The sequence below is a fragment of the Oppia nitens genome, unplaced genomic scaffold (genome assembly GCF_028296485.1).
Source record: "Oppia nitens isolate AA-2021 unplaced genomic scaffold, nextdenovo-longstitch-racon4-pilon3 scaffold4_pilon_pilon_pilon, whole genome shotgun sequence".
NCBI lineage: Eukaryota > Metazoa > Arthropoda > Arachnida > Sarcoptiformes > Oppiidae > Oppia > Oppia nitens.
This window is the reverse complement of record NW_026533232.1, coordinates 6,948,442-6,968,172: the sequence shown is the minus strand read 5'-3', so window position 1 is coordinate 6,968,172 and position 19,731 is coordinate 6,948,442. Positions and strand designations below refer to the sequence as shown.

General features: G+C 25.1%; 4 protein-coding genes across 9 annotated transcripts in view; 1 reads left to right on the top strand and 3 right to left on the bottom strand.

Moving 5' to 3' along the window:
• Positions 1 to 3,413: 3,413 nt before the first annotated feature.
• Positions 3,414 to 5,089, bottom strand: LOC128959811 (epoxide hydrolase 4-like). 2 transcript variants are annotated; one of them, XM_054305826.1, is made up of 5 exons: positions 5,021 to 5,089; positions 4,560 to 4,802; positions 4,329 to 4,503; positions 4,011 to 4,242; positions 3,414 to 3,904 (listed from the first exon to the last, which is right to left on the bottom strand). In XM_054305826.1, the coding sequence occupies exons 2-5, from the start codon at positions 4,773 to 4,775 to the stop codon at positions 3,487 to 3,489; spliced, it is 1,041 nt and encodes a 346-aa protein (XP_054161801.1). In that variant the 5' UTR covers positions 4,776 to 4,802; positions 5,021 to 5,089; the 3' UTR covers positions 3,414 to 3,486. The 2 variants fall into 2 exon arrangements, with proteins under 2 accessions (XP_054161801.1, XP_054161802.1); XM_054305827.1 differs by lacking the exon at positions 5,021 to 5,089 and having other exon boundaries at positions 4,560 to 4,839.
• Positions 5,090 to 6,785: 1,696 nt separating this feature from the next.
• On the bottom strand, positions 6,786 to 8,342 carry LOC128959921 (uncharacterized). Its single transcript, XM_054305956.1, has 4 exons — positions 8,133 to 8,342; positions 7,318 to 8,063; positions 7,129 to 7,246; positions 6,786 to 7,013 (listed from the first exon to the last, which is right to left on the bottom strand). The coding sequence occupies exons 1-4, from the start codon at positions 8,174 to 8,176 to the stop codon at positions 6,833 to 6,835; spliced, it is 1,089 nt and encodes a 362-aa protein (XP_054161931.1). The 5' UTR covers positions 8,177 to 8,342; the 3' UTR covers positions 6,786 to 6,832.
• Positions 8,343 to 8,962: 620 nt separating this feature from the next.
• Positions 8,963 to 10,741, top strand: LOC128960350 (uncharacterized). The gene is made up of 6 exons (XM_054306421.1): positions 8,963 to 9,032; positions 9,109 to 9,527; positions 9,605 to 10,087; positions 10,145 to 10,469; positions 10,539 to 10,613; positions 10,680 to 10,741. Exons 1-6 carry the CDS (start codon positions 9,002 to 9,004, stop codon positions 10,739 to 10,741), a joined length of 1,395 nt encoding a protein of 464 aa, XP_054162396.1. The 5' UTR covers positions 8,963 to 9,001.
• A 1,449-nt stretch (positions 10,742 to 12,190) lies between these two features.
• LOC128960666 (protein O-linked-mannose beta-1,2-N-acetylglucosaminyltransferase 1-like) overlaps positions 12,191 to 19,731 on the bottom strand; it is a 32,783-nt gene continuing 25,242 nt past the window's right edge. For 3 of the 5 annotated variants that reach the window (XM_054306817.1, XM_054306819.1, XM_054306818.1), the window contains 5 exons: positions 16,107 to 16,273; positions 14,233 to 14,329; positions 13,987 to 14,114; positions 12,668 to 13,917; positions 12,192 to 12,601 (listed from right to left, as the gene is read on the bottom strand). In XM_054306817.1, coding sequence (XP_054162792.1) covers positions 12,238 to 12,601; positions 12,668 to 13,917; positions 13,987 to 14,114; positions 14,233 to 14,329; positions 16,107 to 16,271 — 2,004 coding nt within the window. In that variant the 5' untranslated portion in view covers positions 16,272 to 16,273 and the 3' untranslated portion in view covers positions 12,192 to 12,237. The other 2 variants (XM_054306815.1, XM_054306816.1) reach the window with 2 other exon arrangements.

Here is a 19,731-nt window from a genome sequence, read left to right as displayed (position 1 = left end):
TAAAAAAAAATCTGTTTAATTTAAAAAATCTTAAAATATGTCAAAAATGTGTCAAAAATTGATTTTGTCATCAAAATCATTGCGCAAAGACATCAAAAATACTTCCGTTCAAAATGAGATACAAATTATTATATATCAGATATAGTTATTAATAATATAATTATTTTTTAAATTATCCGATAAACTCAATTTTTGTGATTTTTGTACACTATTGAGGTCTATTGAAATTGGTTTACAGCCAAACTCATTAAATTAAACGCATAACCAATAATAAGTCGAGTCATCAGTAAAAGTCATGTCTGAAAGTCGTGAATACTCTATTAGTATTGTTATATATTATGTCATACGACAAGAATTTAAAAAAATAGTTTATAATAATTTTTTAAACTTTCAAAGCTATCAATATATTAATTTATTTATAATCATTTAAGCAATCCCTCAAAAAATATATAACAAATTATTTTGATTTATATTTTAAAAAACAAGATTGACGTCAATATGGGTCTGGTTTTTGAGAAATACAGCGTTAATGTAATATTTGTCTTTGAAATACTCACCTTTTGATTACATTTTGTTATTTGAACCCTAATTATAGCATTTAACCTAATGATGACCTGTATATCCTTGTTTTTATCAACTATTTTATTATTTAAATTTCTTCTAAACATATCGACAATGTTTTAATAATTTTTTAAGAATTTCAAGAATTTTCAAAATATTCCAAAATATTTTAATATATTAATTAACAAATCAACAAAATATCCATTAATTATCTTAATTAAATTGATTAAATGTTTAATAGTAAATATTTACAATTTCAGAAATTTTATTTAAATTTTCAACAAAAAACCTGATGTATACATATAAGTTTCAATCTCATTATTTGTATATACAGTATATATATATATATATATATATATATATATATATATATATATATATATATATATATATATATAGACTTTTGAATGTGTGAAACACGTATTTATTGCGGTTAAATATATTGACCCAGGTAATCGATATCTATCATATAATAAGGAACCGTTTGACAAATTTTCAAAACACAAACAGATATGATTATATTTTTCAATAAAAAATAGTACTTTTAACAAAAAATATATACTTTTTAAATGTATAAAATATTCATTTTATTTAAAGTTATTAAATTAGCAAAAAATGTTTATAAACAACGACTTGAGAGTAATTTAGACACTGTGTGATTAAAAACATTAATATTATAATAATAAAGTTAATTTTATATACTATATTATGGTTATTTTAAAACAAAAATGTATCAAAATTAATTTTTAATAATATACTACTAAAGTATTAAAATTGATTTTTAAAAAATAAAATAAGCACATATTTTCACATATTTTGATTATTTTAACACATATTTTATTAAATATTTTAGAAATATCGACAGCATATTTTGATATCTCTATATACAGTATATGTAACTTTATAGATAACCTTGAAAATATCAATCAAGTTAAATAATACATATATACTAATGATGATACGTATATATACTGTACATATTATACACAAATTTAATCAATCGTTTCATTCATTGATCAAATTAAATATATTTCTTATCAGTCAATATCATAACATTTTGTTTATATTATTTTCTCATTTGTTTTTCTTTTAAAAATGAATAAAAATGTATTATTTTGTATAAAATTAAATATTATGAAAAATAAATTCTAAGTTCAATATAGCAATTAAAAATTATCTAAAACTTAAATACAAAATAAAACAAATATAAATTTATTTTGAAACATTAAAATTATGATTAAAATAGTAAGATAATATTAGAAATAAATTATAGCAATATAAAAATCTTGACAAATAATTCTATTTATTGAAAATTTTATGAGATTTATTTCATCACAGTCCATATCAACTTGTATTTATGTAAATAACTTAATTAATGACAATATATGACAATTTAATCATTGTAAACAAATTTGGAAAATTTTGCAATGATTTATAGTTTCTAAATAAACATTTTAAAAATACAATTTTTATGAATAAAATTGTAAAATATACAATATTTTTAGTATATACGTGTATAGTACGTCTATAGTAATAATACTGTAGTTTAGCAATATTCAATTTCCTGATTAATTATTATAAATTTTAAATTATTTAAATTAACAATATTTTAAAATTCACAACAATTTAAAAGTAAAACTAGTTTTAGATAAAATAAGTAATTTTTTTATTTACAAGTTGTAAATTACAACACTTCATATAATTTGCAGTTTAATTCAATTTTATAGACTGCGCGACGCTTTAATATAAAGTTATAATGATATCGTATTAAAAAATAAAATTATAATGTATTGATAATAAAATTGTTTTATTGTTGTGAAAGTATTAAAAATGGTTAATTAAATATCCAAATATATTATTAATATTCTATAAATTATAATTTGAATTTAGAAACTTAAATATTTTATTTATAAAATGTTTACTTTATTAAATTTTTATTGATAATTATATTATCTAAATTAGTTTTGTATAAAATTAAAATAAAGTATAATAATTTAAATAACTTTTAGCGTACTTAGAGTTTATTAAATTTAATTTGACATAAAAATATTTTGCAATATTTCGAGCACTTTAATTAAAATAGTAAAATGTGATAGTATATTTTAAATATAATGTATTTGAATTTATATATAAAATTAGTTTATTTAAATTGATATGATAGTTAAGTTTAACAATTTGTTTGACATAAATTAAATTATATTTAAGTATTGTAGATAATAAATGGTTTATTTATTTAAAGAGACGATAGCAAAATTAGCAAAATATAGTTTATTTATTGATTACTATTTATAATTATTTACTATAACTTATTACTTCCTTTTAAAATCCTTGAATTATCACTATATTTATTATAATAAATTTGTTTTTTGCACATGTTTTTAAATTGTATTTTCCATCTATTTTTCCATAATTTTGAATACATTTTATTAAAATAATATATATTTTGTTTTTTCAATATAAATAGATATTTCTGACTTATTAATATTCCAATTAATATTGAAAATAGATTTATATATATATATATATATTTAATAGTAATGTTGAAATCTAATATACAGTAACATAATTATAGCCTAATAAATTATGTTTATAAAATAATATTATTTATATGATAATTATATTATTTTTTATCAATTACTAATTAATATTTTTATACCTTTGGCTATTTATTGTTTTATTACAATATATAACAAAATTGTATTTTCTTATATTAAAAATAAATTTTATGATATTGATATATAGTTTATAAAATTACTATTAATTTGTTATAAAAAATAGAAATTAATTATTAAACTTACAGTAATTATCGAATTTTATTAATATTAGTTAATGATACTGTATTTATAATGTGTAATATTAGTACTTTATATAAATTCTTAAATATTTAAAAATTATTTTCTTAAGTAAATTGTCTGATGAATTGTTTTAATATTTAGTATTTAGGAATTGTCGCATATATTTGTTAACAATATCTGGTTTATCAAATGGTGTCCAATGAGAACAGTCTTCAATCATTTTGATGGTATAATTGTCACAATGTTTGCAGCTATCGGCCGGTAAGCCATCAGTGAGTGCCAAATCATTGCGACCCCATATGACAAGTGTCGGTGCTTTGATTTTCTTGTTTTTGATATTTTGCCAAAAATCAAGTGCATAGTTGCGTTGAAGGGCCCGATAATAGTTTATTGGGCCGGTTAGTGCTCCCGGTCTACTAAAGTAGTACTTATAGGCTTCAATATCTTCTTTTGTGCCCAACTTTCTGAATATATAGTCAAATGCTTGCAAATCATTGCAAGTAAGTCTCAGTTCAGGTAAATATGGAATATTGAAAAAGTATATATACCTACAAATTGTTATAATAATTAAAAAAATAATAATTTAGATTATTATAGTAAACCGGTTATTAAAAAATTAATTAGAGTACTGTTATTAATTAGCCAAAAATTTACCATGATGAAAAAAATTGTTTCCAATTGGTCTCAATAGTATCCATAAATGATTTGATATGCGGGGCATTACATACAATAAATCTATCAACAATTTCGGGATACTTAGCGCTGACAGTCCAGGCCACGAGTCCACCCCAATCATGTGAAACTAATATACACTTTTGTTTTCCGATTCCGACCACAAAATCTCTGACATCATCTACCAGTTTATCCAATGAATAGTTGGCGACACCTATTGATTCATAATATTAAAGTTAAATTACTGTTAACTAATTGTTTTGAATTAATTAAATAAATTTAGCAAAAAAACGTTATCACCTGAAGGTCGGTCTGAATCTCCATAACCTCTCAGACTAAGTGCTACGGTATAGTAATCTTTACTAAACTCTGGTAATTGATTTCTCCACGAATACCACACTTCGGGAAAGCCGTGAAGGAAAAGCATTAATGGTTTGTTTGGATCACCGTTTGAAACATAATGTAGTTTTATATTCTGTTTAAACATTAAATAAATTTATTAAATAAATTTTAAAAATATAAAACCTTTACTTTAGTTTGAAGGAAGTGATGTTCCCCTAAACGACTGTCCAAAAGACATTGAGGCGGTTGTGGTCGGGGTTTGACTGTGAAAAAAGTCTTTCGTTTGATAATTATTTGCACAATTGTACCAAAAGAAGTCATTCCGCCATAAATAGTTGCCATCATAACGTTGAAGACATATCCTCTGGTGGTTCCCATTGGGAACAAATACGCCGGTGTTATCATTGCCACAAAATTGTTGAATTAATATAACTTGAATATTTAAATTCAAATATATTTTATATGAAAACTAATTTTACAAATTTTAGTAATATTAAAATATCTTTACTATTAAAGTGATTTTAATAATTAAAAATAATATAATACTTTATTTTCATATTTAAGTACAGTATTATGATTAAATAAAAATGACTGTCACCTAATATACTATGCTTATATAATTTTTATGATTATGAAATATAAATACTTACTATTCTAGTGCATATCAGTGCAAAACTATTTTAGTACATTTTAGTGCTAAATTATAACTACAAATTGTAGTCTACAATATACTGTATGATTACAGTAATGATAATACTTTCAAGCAGTAAATTGAGTAGTTGTCAAAAATAATAATAAAAGTTTTTTAAAGTTATTATATTCTATATAGTGTATATACCGTATTATACTGTATTGATATACCAATATACGGTAAATATACTGTATATACTACCGTACATTATATATATTATATTAAATTTACAGTATATGGTATAATTTAGTTTCCAGCATAAACTATTTTTTATTTATATTAATAAATTCAATTATAACAAATTAAGATTAAGAAATTAAAACATAATTCTGTATATTTAAAGTTTACATGTTTACCGATACACATTATAAAACTTAAACAATTAAAAATTTTATTTTTAAACAATATAATTCTATATATTTAACTATTGATATCAAACTATATTGAAGTTTAGAAAAAATTGTTGCCATACACTCAAACTATTGAAACAAAATTATAATATTAATAAAAGGTTATTATTTTGAAGGTTATTATCGGCAAAACATTGATAGCATTAAATAGAGTTTATTTGAATGAAGGTTAGTGTAAATACTAGAGTTGGAAAAATACAAGGTTTTGAATTTTGACTTTATATAATAGAGTAAAATACAAAGTTATTATACAGTATTATACAAATTTTAAAACTAATATACTGTATATTAAGTTAAAAATTACTTTAAGACATTTAGTAAAAATATAATTTCTAAAAAATGCATTATTATTATAATCGTTATTTCTAAGTTATAATAATCAAATAATTTTAAAAAATGAAATTCAAAAAATAATATTAAATCTATATTTATTATAAAACATGATTTACTTTGTTTATATAAATGCTTTTTGTGGCGCTATTTTTTTGTAAACCAAATTTGTCATGTATTTTACATTGTATTATACTGTATATTACGCTTTGTACAGTATTATACAAACATTTTGTACTGCCAACACTGGTAAATATATGTATTTAAATATATATTAATAGTTTATATACTGTACATTCAATTGCAATCAATATTGAATACAACCAATAGGGTATGTGGAAAAAAGGGTAAAACTGGGGGAAATTTAATACACATAAAGTATTGCTAGTATTACTAAAACTGTTTTTTATGATAAATAAATACAGAAAAATACTCCATTATAAGATTTTATATAAATTTAACTAAAATAAAAAAAATATTTAATTTTTGTAATGTAAAAAATAAACGACAGCTTTAATTATTTATAGAAAATTAATTAATTATTTTAACTGTTATTTATATTATGTTATTTTCCATTGTAAATATAATATTTATTTAATCTAAATTATTGTGTTCTCTAATTGACACAATTGCAATCAACACTGATTGCAATATTCAATAAAATAATTTTTTATTAATATCTAATTTTGCACAAAATAATTTGCAATTTAATAGTGCTTGATAACAACCTGGAAGTTTTTAATATATTTTCTATAATTTTAATAATTAAATTTGATAAACAAAATGACAAAATAAAATAATTTAATAATAAAAATCTTTACAAATTAGAATAATAATAATAAAAATGAATTCATATTTTGAAATCAAAAGGATTTTTTCAAAATAACCAAAATGTTAACTAAAAATAATAATAAAAAATATTTTAAATAATGTGAAAAATTACAATAAAATTGCAAAAAAGAAAAAGAAAATACAAATTGTGTGAAAATGAAATAAAAGTTTAGGAAAGAGTAAAGAGTGGACACAAATGATTAGATATTAGATGTCCAATGAGTTTGGTGTTGAGGCGTGACTTTTAACTGGACTTTTTGTCCTTCTCTGGTCACTTCAGCAATGACTTCGTTGCCGTTTTTTATCGACTCTTTGAGTTTTTTGACTACATCTGTATCTCCTCCGATACTAACAATTTCATCTTTTGCTAGAAAGCCTTGTCTGCAATCATACAGTATATATAGTTTTTATAGTCAAACACATCAGTTATAAATGATATTTATAATTAAAGTCAAAACATATATTGATATATAAGACAAATGTTAAGATGACATACGGATTCTGTGTCAACACATTGACCACTGTTTTGTCTTTCAATGTAATTCCGAAACTTCTTCTTTGTTGTACTTCTGGTATTCCTCTTTGTATGTGTTCTTTAGCTCTTCTGATAAACTCTTTAATTGCAAATAAAATTTTAGTCTTTTTTGTGTATCAAACAAATCAATTGAATGATTAATACTCATACCATTCACATCTTTCGAATTAACGGCCAACTGATGGTGATCTTCGATATAACGATTAGCGAAACCAATCATTTTTGACTCTATATTAAAGACGGGTCCTTCAAAAAAATCTTTTGATCCGTTTGTCCACAATTGCATATTTTTTCTTTTATTGTCTGCAAATGTTTTGAAGTGTCTTTGATGGTCTTCAGAGAAGCATTCCGTCATTGATGGCGTACTCAACACTCCTTTGCAGAAACTTTTCTTCACATTCTCCGTGTAGATCATAATTATAGGACTTCCCTGTTGTAGGTTCTGATCAACAATTGTAACATTTTTCAGAACATTGCTTTTAATTCCATTCAATTTAAGAATTGCTAAATCGAGGTTTGGATCCGTATAGACAACATCAGCGGCTAAACTACTAATTTGATTATTACCAGCATTTGCATGATTTATTAGATCGCTTTCATTGTATTTGTCTAATAATTCAATCGGACATTGAAAACAATCCAATACAGTGTGATAAGCGGTGAGAATCAGATTTAACTGATTATCTACAATAACACCGGTTTTAATTCCGCAATCAAATCCCTTGACTTTAACCACACAATTAATCTTATCGTAAACTTCTGTGATTTGTTTGTCATTGAAAGCACATCGCAGACCAAAATGTGATCTAAGTCTTGACTGAAATGTCTGATTCTCATAACATTTATTGACAATTAGTGTTGTTGTCAATATAGGAACCGATACCAATCCTAAGAGTCTAAAAACAAACAAAAAATAGTATTTTTTAAATACATTGAAAACAAAAATGATTATTTAATTAACTTACTTTGTTGTGTTAATCTTATTTGTGATCAATTTTAGTCTAAACATATTGAAGCAAATTTTAAAGACTCGATTGATCTCAAAATCTAAACTTTTGGTCACAAAACCAGTGAAAAATGGATAATTAATTCAATTATTAATGACTAATGTTTTTCAGAAAAAAGTAGCTTAAAATCGAAACTAAATTCAAAGTTTTTGCAAACATTCAAAATCGCGATATAATCATAAAATTTAAGCGAGACTTGTATTTAATAATTTAATTGCAATTTATTATATTAATTATTGAATGCTTTTCATTGCAATTTAATCATATTGTAGATCTCACTAACAATTAAATTAACTGCAAATCGCGCGCTAATTAGTTAATTATTTTATATGTATTTTTAGATGAAAATCAATTGGCAATTGAATTACTGTATTATTTTTTATAGAAAACATAGAATGTATTAAATGCATTGATTTAACTATTAGCGCGTGAAATGTACTAAATTTATTAAAATAAAAAACAAATACTAATATAAATACATTAAAACATAGCAAACCACCATAACTTTCACCACATCTTAACCCCACTCCATCCCATCCCATCACCACTTCCTAACCTCACACACCCCACTCACCTAACCCCCAAACTAACCCAAATATAAAAGTATTATCAATATAATGGTATAACATATAAAAACACTATTAAAAGCGAAACCCCCCTAAGGTAACTAAAGCCCATAGAATTTAGTGATTTCATTAAATTTCTCGTGAATTTAATTATAATTTTATTGAAGTTTTCTTTTTTTATTATTAATCAATTGAGTAGTTTTTAACAAATTTATTACAGTCTTATATATTAATTTAAGTTTAGCTAACGGTTCAAACAAAATGATTAAAAAACTTTTGCTCTTAAACTCAAGTATTGCAAAATCATATAAATAATTATAATCTTTTTGATTAATTCATTAACATTCATAATATTTAATTAAAATTAGTTATTTGTTTAACGCTGATGGTTGACATTAATGGCGAATCAATACATTTATGTAAGGCATTGAAAGACAATACCGTAATAGACTTTGCAATTGCTGTTCCCAATGATAACGTCTATCAAATGTTTATTGTCATCGGAAACAACTACTGGGAACTGGAGTACAAATTAAGTGGTAGTCGTCGTCGACGAGATGTATACGACATGTTAGGCATTCCTTCGGATGGAAATCAAGAAAATTCAAAAAATAATTCAATCGACAATATTAACCAAAGAAGTGGTGAGGATATGTCTGTACCGAAAGGAGAACTCAAACTAAAGAGCAGTTTTAGCAAACAAAGCAAATGGTTGTCCGGTAAATACCAGACAGGATTTGGTCTTAGATATGATGACAACAATCAAATAATTTTGACTTTAGTTGATGTAATAATAATACAATTATAAACTAGTGCTAAACAAAATTGATACAAATTAAGTTCACTCTAACTTTAATAAAATAGGTCATCAATGGTAAGATAAATTGGGCTTTATTTCCAAAAAACATCAAAGTATTGACACCAAAAGGCCAAAAGTCGACATTTAATGCAAACTTCGATGAATTTAAACCAAACGTTGCTTTCATTCCTATTTCATATCTTAAAGAAAATCTGATTTTAGTAATCGAGGATAATATTGGCTCAAAAGCAGCAAATTATCGCTTTTACAAACTAAATGATCCCAACAAAGGTTGGACTGAAGACAAAACTGCTTCATTACCACCGGCCGTTCAAAAGTTGTCAACAATGACTAATGTCTTAATTAAAGGTTTATTTGGACTTCAATTGCCCGGTTCAAGTGATGCCCAGAAAAATGGGTTAATTGTATTGACTGAACGCTGTACACAAACTCCAGCGCCCACTAACCCTTGCAGAGGAAGTATTACATATCATTATTGTATTACACGAGAGTCCACTACTGATCCCATACTCGGAGGAAATATGGAGGTCGGTCTTAGGGATAAAGATATAAGTTATTAATAAATGTATTAAATCATCCATTAGTGTCATCCGGCAAAGTCAAAGTCTCTTATAGATTGTTCAAAGGACTGGTCATCAGAGGTACCTCCAGTGGACTCAGCGAATGCTGACGATGAAGATTTACTATCAAATGGAGGACAAAAATCTACAAATGATAAAAGTGATGACAATCGACAAGTCGATGGACACAATGGAACTACAGATATACTTTCATCTACAGAAAAGACCACAAACAGTGATAGTGGTGGCAAGTCTTGGATAATATACGCCATTATCGCTGTTATCATTTGTGCCATTATAGCTGTTCTTTGCATTGTCTTGTTTTGTGTAATGAGAAAGAAAGGAACTGGTATTCAATTATTCATTACAATTGAAGATTTGTTTTTCAAAAATGTCATAAAATTATATTTGTTTATAGAATCAGAATTTAAAGACAAATCTAACAGTAATTCACAACAAAACTCCGCCACAAGTGATGTCAAAGCGACTAAAGGTATGACAATTATGTTTATAAATGTTAATAATTATCTCCTAAATTGTTAACAATTATTTTTAACAGTCTCATCATCTATTAGTCGGGCACTTAGTGTTAGAAGTGGTATTCCTGATAAAAAATCATAATTATCTGTTTATTTATTTATTTAATATTTATATAATCCAATTGTTTGATGTATCTATATTTTGATTTAAATTTTGATTTATTTGTTTGTTATTTTATTTTTATTATTTCAATATTTTTTGAAACGTTATTTTAAATAATTTTTTCAATGAATTCTATTTTCTTATATAAAACAAATTATTTAATATTTAATTTAAATTAATAAAATTATATTAAAAAGCTAATTAAAAGCTTCATTTACAATTGATCAATAAATTAAGGTTTTATATTTCAAAATATTCAATAATTAATACAACCATTTGTGAAACATTTGGTAAAAATTTACTAATAAAATGTACAAAATTAATCAAATTATATTTCTATTAGTCCTATTAAGTTTACATTATAAACCATGTCATTTATGTCAATGTCCCCCTCAAATAAAGGGTCGTTTATGTGGGGGTTATCTGACAACAGTACTGCCAGCAAACACGGGATGTAAGTTCAAGACTATCTATTCGTGCGACGGATCAAAAAGCAAGTCATCGGCAAAACAAGAGAAATCCTGTGACGACATGCCGTGTATTACCCGACAGGATATCGAAACAGGATTAACACAAGGGGTGTGTTTTCCCAAATACCCGTATATTATTGATTTTCAAAAACATAAGCTTAATGTGGCTGAAAACTATTATGGCTAACATTATTGCATAAACCATATTGGAGTCTAATTTAATTACATTACTATATTTATAGTTAATAATCAATAATTATTTTTTATTTATAATTACAAGTTTGACATTAATCATAATTTAAAAATATACATATTAAATAATATTAAAATTAAAAATGACATAAAATGAAATTTAAATATTAATTTATAATATTAAAACATAAGTAATTGTATATAATTACAAACAAATAATAAATGTCTTGAGTAAAATCAATTAATTGGTCACTCAATTGTTGGTAAATATTAATAAATTCATAAAATTACAATCAACGTATCATCGACTAGTAATTTATTAATACATTTTTAAAAACATGTATATCTAACATACATGTAATTAATATATTTATAAATTGTAATTAATAAACAAATATTAATACAAATTCTCGTATCACAGATGCCATCAATTATAAGCATTTATAAGTCCCGTGCAAATGGGTGTGTGTGTATGTATGTGAGCACCGGGACTAAGTAATAGATATCTACCATTAGAAACTATGTTTGGCACTAAATGTTTTTGACAATCAATTGTATAAGTATTACATAATTGAAACCAAATTGCCTACAACTTTGTCAAAACATTATTGATTGCAATCTCGCATTGATTTTAGTCTCACTTTTAACGTGTTTTAAAATGATATCGATTTTGATTTCATTGTATGTTTGCTAACAGATATAATAACTGTCCATTTGATTGATGTCATCAAATATACAGTATATACTTAGATATATATATATATATATTTAACAGTTAATTAAAAACAATTATAGAGTATATCTATTTTTATATCATTTAAGTCTATTGACATCAATTTTCTTGTCTTCCAAATAGATAGGCGTTACGTGCGATGGTTTGAATGATGAATAGGGACTGTTGGGTACGCCAACCACCAAAATCTGGTTCTGCTTATAGAAGAACCTCCACATTGAGTTGTGATATCCGCGGGGATCCAAATCCCATATCTTGAAACACTTGGCCACTGCCAGCCACGTGGCGTAGTCTTTGGGTGTTATCATACGTATGAATACCACATATGTCTGGCCTCTGGTATTTGGTATAAAGGACTGTTCGCACGGACTCTTGCTGTGGTCAACGACTATGGCTTTTCTCAATAGGTTATGAATGAGACGCTCGTAATTGTCTTTTTTGACACTGATTTATTAAAATAAATATAAATTATAACAATTATTTTAGTTATATGATTTGAATTTGAAATACCTATCGATATCTTTTAGTTTAATGTCAGGCATCGTATTGAAGGCATGTTTCTTAAAATAAATGTCTTGAAAATAGGAGTTCATATTAAGGCCTGAAGAGCCAAAATGATAGGTTCGCGAGACATCGGGAACAATGCATTCGCGTTGACGTCTAATATCAGGTAAACGCATCCACATATCCCAATCCCATAACTTTTCAGGTGTGGGCCAACTCTGCTCTAACTGTTGTTTATAGAGTTTACGGCTCAAAAGCCAACCTAAACCGGGCATTGTCTCAACTCTGTAGAGTAATGCCGGATCAGCACTGGTATGTTCATATCCCTGATCATTCCAAGCGCTAATACAATATATTGACTCGTCTTCATCAAGAAGTTTCATTGTTTGAGAAAAATAAGAGAAAAAATCAGGAGAAACATCCAAATCTTCTTCTAATATAATAGCATATTGAGAGTCAGGGAACAGATTAAAAGTGGCCGTTAGACTAGCCTTATAATGTTGACTAATGCGAGCATTACCGACACCGATAGGTGTGTGTTGAATGCCTCTCAAACCAAACAGTTTTGTTACTTCTAATGGCTCTTCAAAATAGCCGTCAATGAATACAGTAATCATTGATGGATTGCATCCCGAGGAAGACAATAATGACCTCAACATTCTGTAGAGATAATGGGGTCGATTGGAAGCCACAATAGCGACCGGAACTTGTGATATGGGAAGTGAGTGGTTGATGGGTCCGCTCAGAGTCAACGGCGCCGGTTCTAAACAACTACAGACACTTCCATAGCCCTCAATATGCGAACAAAAATTTTTACGTCTTGTGTTATCTTCACTATCACTCCAATTGCATTCACTTTCAGAAGCAGAACTCAATCCGATTTCGACCCGCAAGACAACTGGTGCGCCCCAACTGTTAAACTCAGGCGATCGGCTGTAACTCTCGGCTAACATTTTGCCACCTTTTTGAGTAACCATTGCCCACATGTCTCGCCAACCGATTTGCTGTGATTTCTGTGAGCCTAACCTCTTAAGCACATCACGTGACGATTGTTTCATTTGAAAAGTCCCCTCGTCTTTTATAGCCATTATGATAATCCTCCCGTCTGTGATCATCGATAGGAACAAAGACATGGCTTCATCTTCATGGGGAGAGTATGTATCAAAGAGACGCTGAGCCATAACGGATCCGGTCGACTGGTGAAGAACCAGCACATGTATGCCTCTTCCCTTGTTTTCATCCGAGTCGTCTAATATCTATATAGTGATAATTCATCATCAAATCAATAACCAAATGATACAATTAAATGGATGATTCATTCATACAGTAGTTCCGTCCACAATGACTGAAACTTTTGACTGACTCGACAGTACTTCCACTTTGAGTACTCTGTTTTGGCTCTCCTGTAGTTTAAGACTATTAGGTCTGACGTTGTTTGCTGAGGAATCGTCAGCTATTATACAATAGGGAGAGAAAAAACAAACCATTGAAACAAACCATTACACGAGGGGTTATAAACATATCAATGGTTTTGTGATTTTTTTTTTGCTTTAAAAATCTATTGATTTTACCATTAATTTTAGATTCATTTCGCAGACGTTGAGTAGTGTCCACAATAAACAATATATTTATTATAACAGTTACCATCAAAATGACAAAAAATATAAACTATAAAACAAAGAAAACAAAAAATTAATAAAATTATTATTAGTATTCATTTCTAAAATTATTTGCAATGCATAGTATTATTAGTATAATATTTTTTATATAATACAACTATATTATTGAAATGTTTTTTGGATATATTATATAAAATATAGAATAACATGAAAATGTAATAAAATAAAGTAAATAAAATTGATTTCAAGTAAAATAGAGTCAATAATAACTGTGTTAAACACATTATGTTTGTGTGAAAAGCAATGACTAATTAGATATAATCTTTAGTTGTAATGTTGTGTATCATTAGACCAAATGGTCAAATGTTAGTCACAATGGTTTACAATTGTGTTTATAAATTATTATGTGTACGACAATAGAGAATATAACTAAACTGTATAATCATAATAGTTATCGAAATGATTTTTTCTTTGATGTAATACACCATTTGTTGCCCCATAGAGTATAAAACTGTATACACCATCCCTTATAAGCTATGCCTATATGGTATGGCATCCCATTTGCAACTATAACGGTCTGACTTTCAATAACCAGTGCCACCCAAACAATCAATACAATTGCCTTTACATCACTATTTTGTTGTCCAAATGACAAGTCATGGAAACAAATCTGGCAATTCTTGTATAGACATTGTGTCACAAATAATGGCAAACCATTTGTTCATCCCTTACATTAACAGACAATTCACTGCAAAACTCCATTCAATTTGAGTTTTCCTACCAATCATTTCAATGCTATTCCAATACTATTACAAATACTATTCAAACTTTTCTCTACTATCGATAAGACTGTCTTTATTTTCTTATAACAAAATATTATTCAATACATATAATGGTAAGAAAAAAATAATAGTCAACCAAAAAATCAAATCACTTTTTCATTATATAAATCGCAATAATAATAAAAAAGATAAAATTGTTGTTTGCGAGAAATACATTTGTCAAAATGTGATATTTTATGCAAAATTTATAATATAAAACTAACTATAATTTACTTATTTACACATTATGTAAATACATATTATTTTAATTGATTTTTACAATTCTTGCTTTCAAATACTTTCGAGTTTTAAAAAATAATTTGTTGATTATGTGACTCTTGTTTTTATATAATGATCAGTCATATCTAATAATTGCAACATTAATGACCTAAACATAGCCCATAATACTAGAATTGCTTGTATTGACAAAACAATAAAATTTCTATTTGTATATACAGTTCAGTCAATAAATATCTATTTCTTGATACAAAAAATAATAGTCACGAGTAATCTATTAGTCAATACATCACTGGTTTTGATAAAGTATTTGTGAAAAAAATTAGCACTCCTTTCGATAAAACCATAAATAATATAAAATGTATTGGCTTTGAGATATACAACACTGTTTGTCTTTAATGTTAACCATTACTGAAAATGATTTATTAGATATATTAAAATAATTAGCTTTTGTTTTTGTCAATATATTATATATAATAGTAAATTTTCTCAATATATATATATATATATTATACAATATGTATATATTATTAAAGTTATATATATATATATATATATATATATATATATATATACTGTATATACAGTATATATGATACACACATTATCGCGCATATATAAACACAAATTAGATTAATTCATCTATTTATTGCATTTTAAATGTATTAATATATTAAATTTAAGCAAATATATATATTATATAACCTATATATATATATATTTATATATATAGACTATAGACTATATAATTATCAATATATGACTTACTTGTAAAACTTTTGCAATCATCTTTCGGGGCATAATTGGTGTGAAATAAAACTGTGGACTTGAGTTGATTAAGTTGATGGATGACTGATGATGATAGTGATGGTGATAACTGGATCGCCTCCCAGACAGTGACGGTAGTGAACGCGCCGGTCTTAAGGCATGCATGTCTTGTTTAGATAGTATGTAAACGTCAATTCAATATACAGTATTTATATCATATATATTATATATAAACATGAGTTTTTAAAATGTTAACATTTATAGAAAGTCAAAAGTGATTTCTAATTTATATAGACTGTACGGTATGTATACATATTTCATATCGTGTTTATACAATCATCTCACTATTTATTGTAAAGTGTTTTCCCTCTTAAATGAAACTCTATTTTATAAAATCAATATAAAATATTGTGACTCAACATAACTCAATGATATAAATTATTTTGAGAGCTTAAAAAAATTTGAGAAAAAGAGAGAGAGAGAAAGTATGAGAGAAATATGACACAAATATTTGGATTGTTTATGTTATGTATTATTTTGCATCCAATAAACATAAAAGCAATTCAACGTTAAGGTTAAACCATTAAAAAGACAGAAAGCATATCATATGCATTATTATTATAGGGTATAACTTAATGTGTAGCAGACCTGACATTTGAGCAAAACTTGTTTTTTATGGGAAAAATACTTTTTGACAAAATGAAAATTATACCAAAAAACATAATATGAGTGAAAACGTCGTGAATATTATTGTAAAGTCATTTTATTTATGCTTTTCATTTGTTGGTTGCATTTGAAATGTACTCTCCGGTGACTTGTATTACAAACTATATATAACTTATTTTAAACAATAATTCACTTATTATTTAGGTTTGAATGAATCACTAGTTTCTCTCAGTTTAATAAGGTTTTGATTTAAGATTTTATTTCAAATGTCACTCAATAACATAGATTTTATATAATTTACAAACAATTAACTTTTTTATGACACTTGTTTGTATAGAAAAGAGTTGCATCAAACTAAAACAGTAGACAATATAAGTACTCTCAATTGTAATCAATAAATTTTTGGGCATAAAATTCAATGAAAATAACTGTTGAAACACTTAATAGATTTACAAATAGATGACTGAATTACAGTACAGTATGTCATACATTGAAAAGTTTGTATTGACTGTGAAGTGATCGCTGAAAATGTTTGAATATCTATTGAATTGCGCTTATAGTGTATAACACTAAACACTTTAATATACATTCAATTTATAATTTAGTTAACTTGGGATTTAAACTAATGTTTTTATTGAAAATATAGTAAATTTGGTCACATAATTAATTTTATATTATTAACAAACGTTTTATGTCTATCTTATTAGAGTATTAGAGTATTAGAGTATTACAGATATTTATTAATGAAAATATAAGCATTTGTAGTTTGACTAACCCTTGATTGCAAATTAAATGATAGAAAGTTTATATATTTAGTGTTAGAGAAAAAAAGTTATTTTGTTTTAAAAATGAAGACAAAAGTTGAGCACTGGTAGGTTGAGCTCCTGTTTGCCTCAAAAGCCGACAAAGTGTTTGAGCAAAGGTTAGATAAATATTTAACTTAAGGTAAGCATAAAATGTTTGTTATTTTTGAGTCTCAATTGCAATGAATCTCACGTTGCGTTTAGCTCTGGTTTTTGTGTAATATATTTATAAAATTATATACAATAAACAATACTATAGTAATAGTGATATCTATGATATCAAATGCATTACTTGACATCATTCATAACATTATTGCCTTTTGAAACAATCGTTTCGCTCAAAAATTTGTTTGCATTTTTATTGCAATATTATTAACTAAACGATTTGGTTCAATGAACCTCTCATTTGACACTAAATTAATTGCATTTTATTTCACTAAATAGTATATTTTGTTTTTTAAGAGACGATAAAGCATTTATTAATTCATGTAATTTAGTTAATATGTTTAACATACAGGTATTAATATTGGATCACTTCATAAATACAAATATTATATAATTTTATATTTATATAATAACTATTCAAACAATTTAATTCAATGACAAACAAATTGCTTGCGACAGTATTTATTGCAATACTAAAAAAGTTTATTCTTAACTAATTTTAGTTAAAACAGTTATTTCAAATGTTATTTATATTTATATTGTATTAAATTATATATTATTATATTTAAAAATTATTGTTAACTTCATTTCTTATACACTAAAACATAAATTTAACAATTATTTATAAAATTATTAACGACAGTAAACTTTAGTATTAATGGAAATACTTATTAGTTATCCAATGCATGCAATTAAAAATTAACACTTAAATCAAAAATAAACTTTTGTGGAGTTTTTAAAAACAAAAATTATAAGTAATTATAATTTTAATTAAACTAAATATTTTAAACAATTGCTAAAATAACATGTGATACAAAACATTTACTAGTAATTATACTAAAATGATATCTAAACTAATGAGTATATTAAAAATCTTAATAAAAGTCACGTCTTTTATAATTGAATCAAAAAATAAATTTGTGGCAAACCGTAAATTATATAATTTTTACAATACTATTAATAATATTGATATTAATAAATATACATTTATTAGAATTGCTATTTTTAAAACTAAATACTATTTTTAAAAATATTTTATTAATGCATAAGTCGTATATTTTTTACAAATACTCTTATTATTACTTAAATCATTTAATATAATTTTTTTTAAATGATAAATATCTTGATTTATTGTTTATATGATAATTATATTCGTAGCTGTTTTTAAAGTTTTTATCTTATAAGATATAATTCAAATTAAAAACTAAATAAATCATTGTTATAATAATAAATGGTTTTCATGTAAAACAATTAAATAAACTTAATTAATATATAATATATTTGTTGTATTTATATATTTTTAAAAACAAATTTTGTGAAATTTTCAAATTAATGTTTTTTAAATAAACAATAATTTATTATTATTATTATTATTAAATAAAGTTATAGTGTCAGCTCGGTTAGCAAAAGTGTCATGGACAAATATTACAGTCAGTCAATCTAGTTATTAATGTTTACTTTAAAAATTTTACACACATATACAGTATATTATTGTACATAAAGATTACAGTCATTATTTTTTTATAGTTAATTTATTTTTGTCTAATTTAAAGTTTATTTTATTTTAGAAATTACGAGACTATTTTAATTAAAAAAAAGTTAAAAATTATTACTGTTTTTTAAAAACTAAAAATTGTAATTAATTAAACTTTTTTCGTTAAATCTTAACTATTCAATACATTAAACTGATTTAACAAATTTTCTATTAAAAATGTGATTCAATTTACGGGTATTATTATTATTATACAGTATATATATATAATGTCTTAGAGTGAGTGATATATAATATTTTTATATAATAAATATAACAATTAAGAGATATGGAGGGAAAGTAAACCCCAAAATAATAGGATTAAGTGGTTGTCAATTCACACCGTATTTGATGCGTTAATATCTGAATTTATGGGCATATAATCAGTAAAATTTCTAAGCAATAAAAGTAATGATATTTTATTTAAAGAAATCTAGGATTCATCCTTTAAGGACGACTA

Coding starts and splice junctions, on each gene's coding strand:
- LOC128959921 (XM_054305956.1), bottom strand. CDS start 8,176: ATGTTTAGACTAAAATTGATCACAAATAAGATTAACACAACAAA. Junction 8,064..8,132: donor AATAAGATTAACACAACAAA/GTAAGTTAATTA, acceptor GTTTGTTTTTAG/ACTCTTAGGATTGGTATCGG. Junction 7,247..7,317: donor TAATTCGAAAGATGTGAATG/GTATGAGTATTA, acceptor TTGCAATTAAAG/AGTTTATCAGAAGAGCTAAA.
- LOC128959811 (XM_054305826.1), bottom strand. CDS start 4,775: ATGATAACACCGGCGTATTTGTTCCCAATGGGAACCACCAGAGGATAT. Junction 4,504..4,559: donor ATCACTTCCTTCAAACTAAA/GTAAAGGTTTTA, acceptor ATGTTTAAACAG/AATATAAAACTACATTATGT. Junction 3,905..4,010: donor AAACAATTTTTTTCATCATG/GTAAATTTTTGG, acceptor AACAATTTGTAG/GTATATATACTTTTTCAATA.
- LOC128960350 (XM_054306421.1), top strand. CDS start 9,002: ATGATTAAAAAACTTTTGCTCTTAAACTCAA. Junction 10,470..10,538: donor AATGAGAAAGAAAGGAACTG/GTATTCAATTAT, acceptor ATTTGTTTATAG/AATCAGAATTTAAAGACAAA. Junction 10,614..10,679: donor TGATGTCAAAGCGACTAAAG/GTATGACAATTA, acceptor TATTTTTAACAG/TCTCATCATCTATTAGTCGG.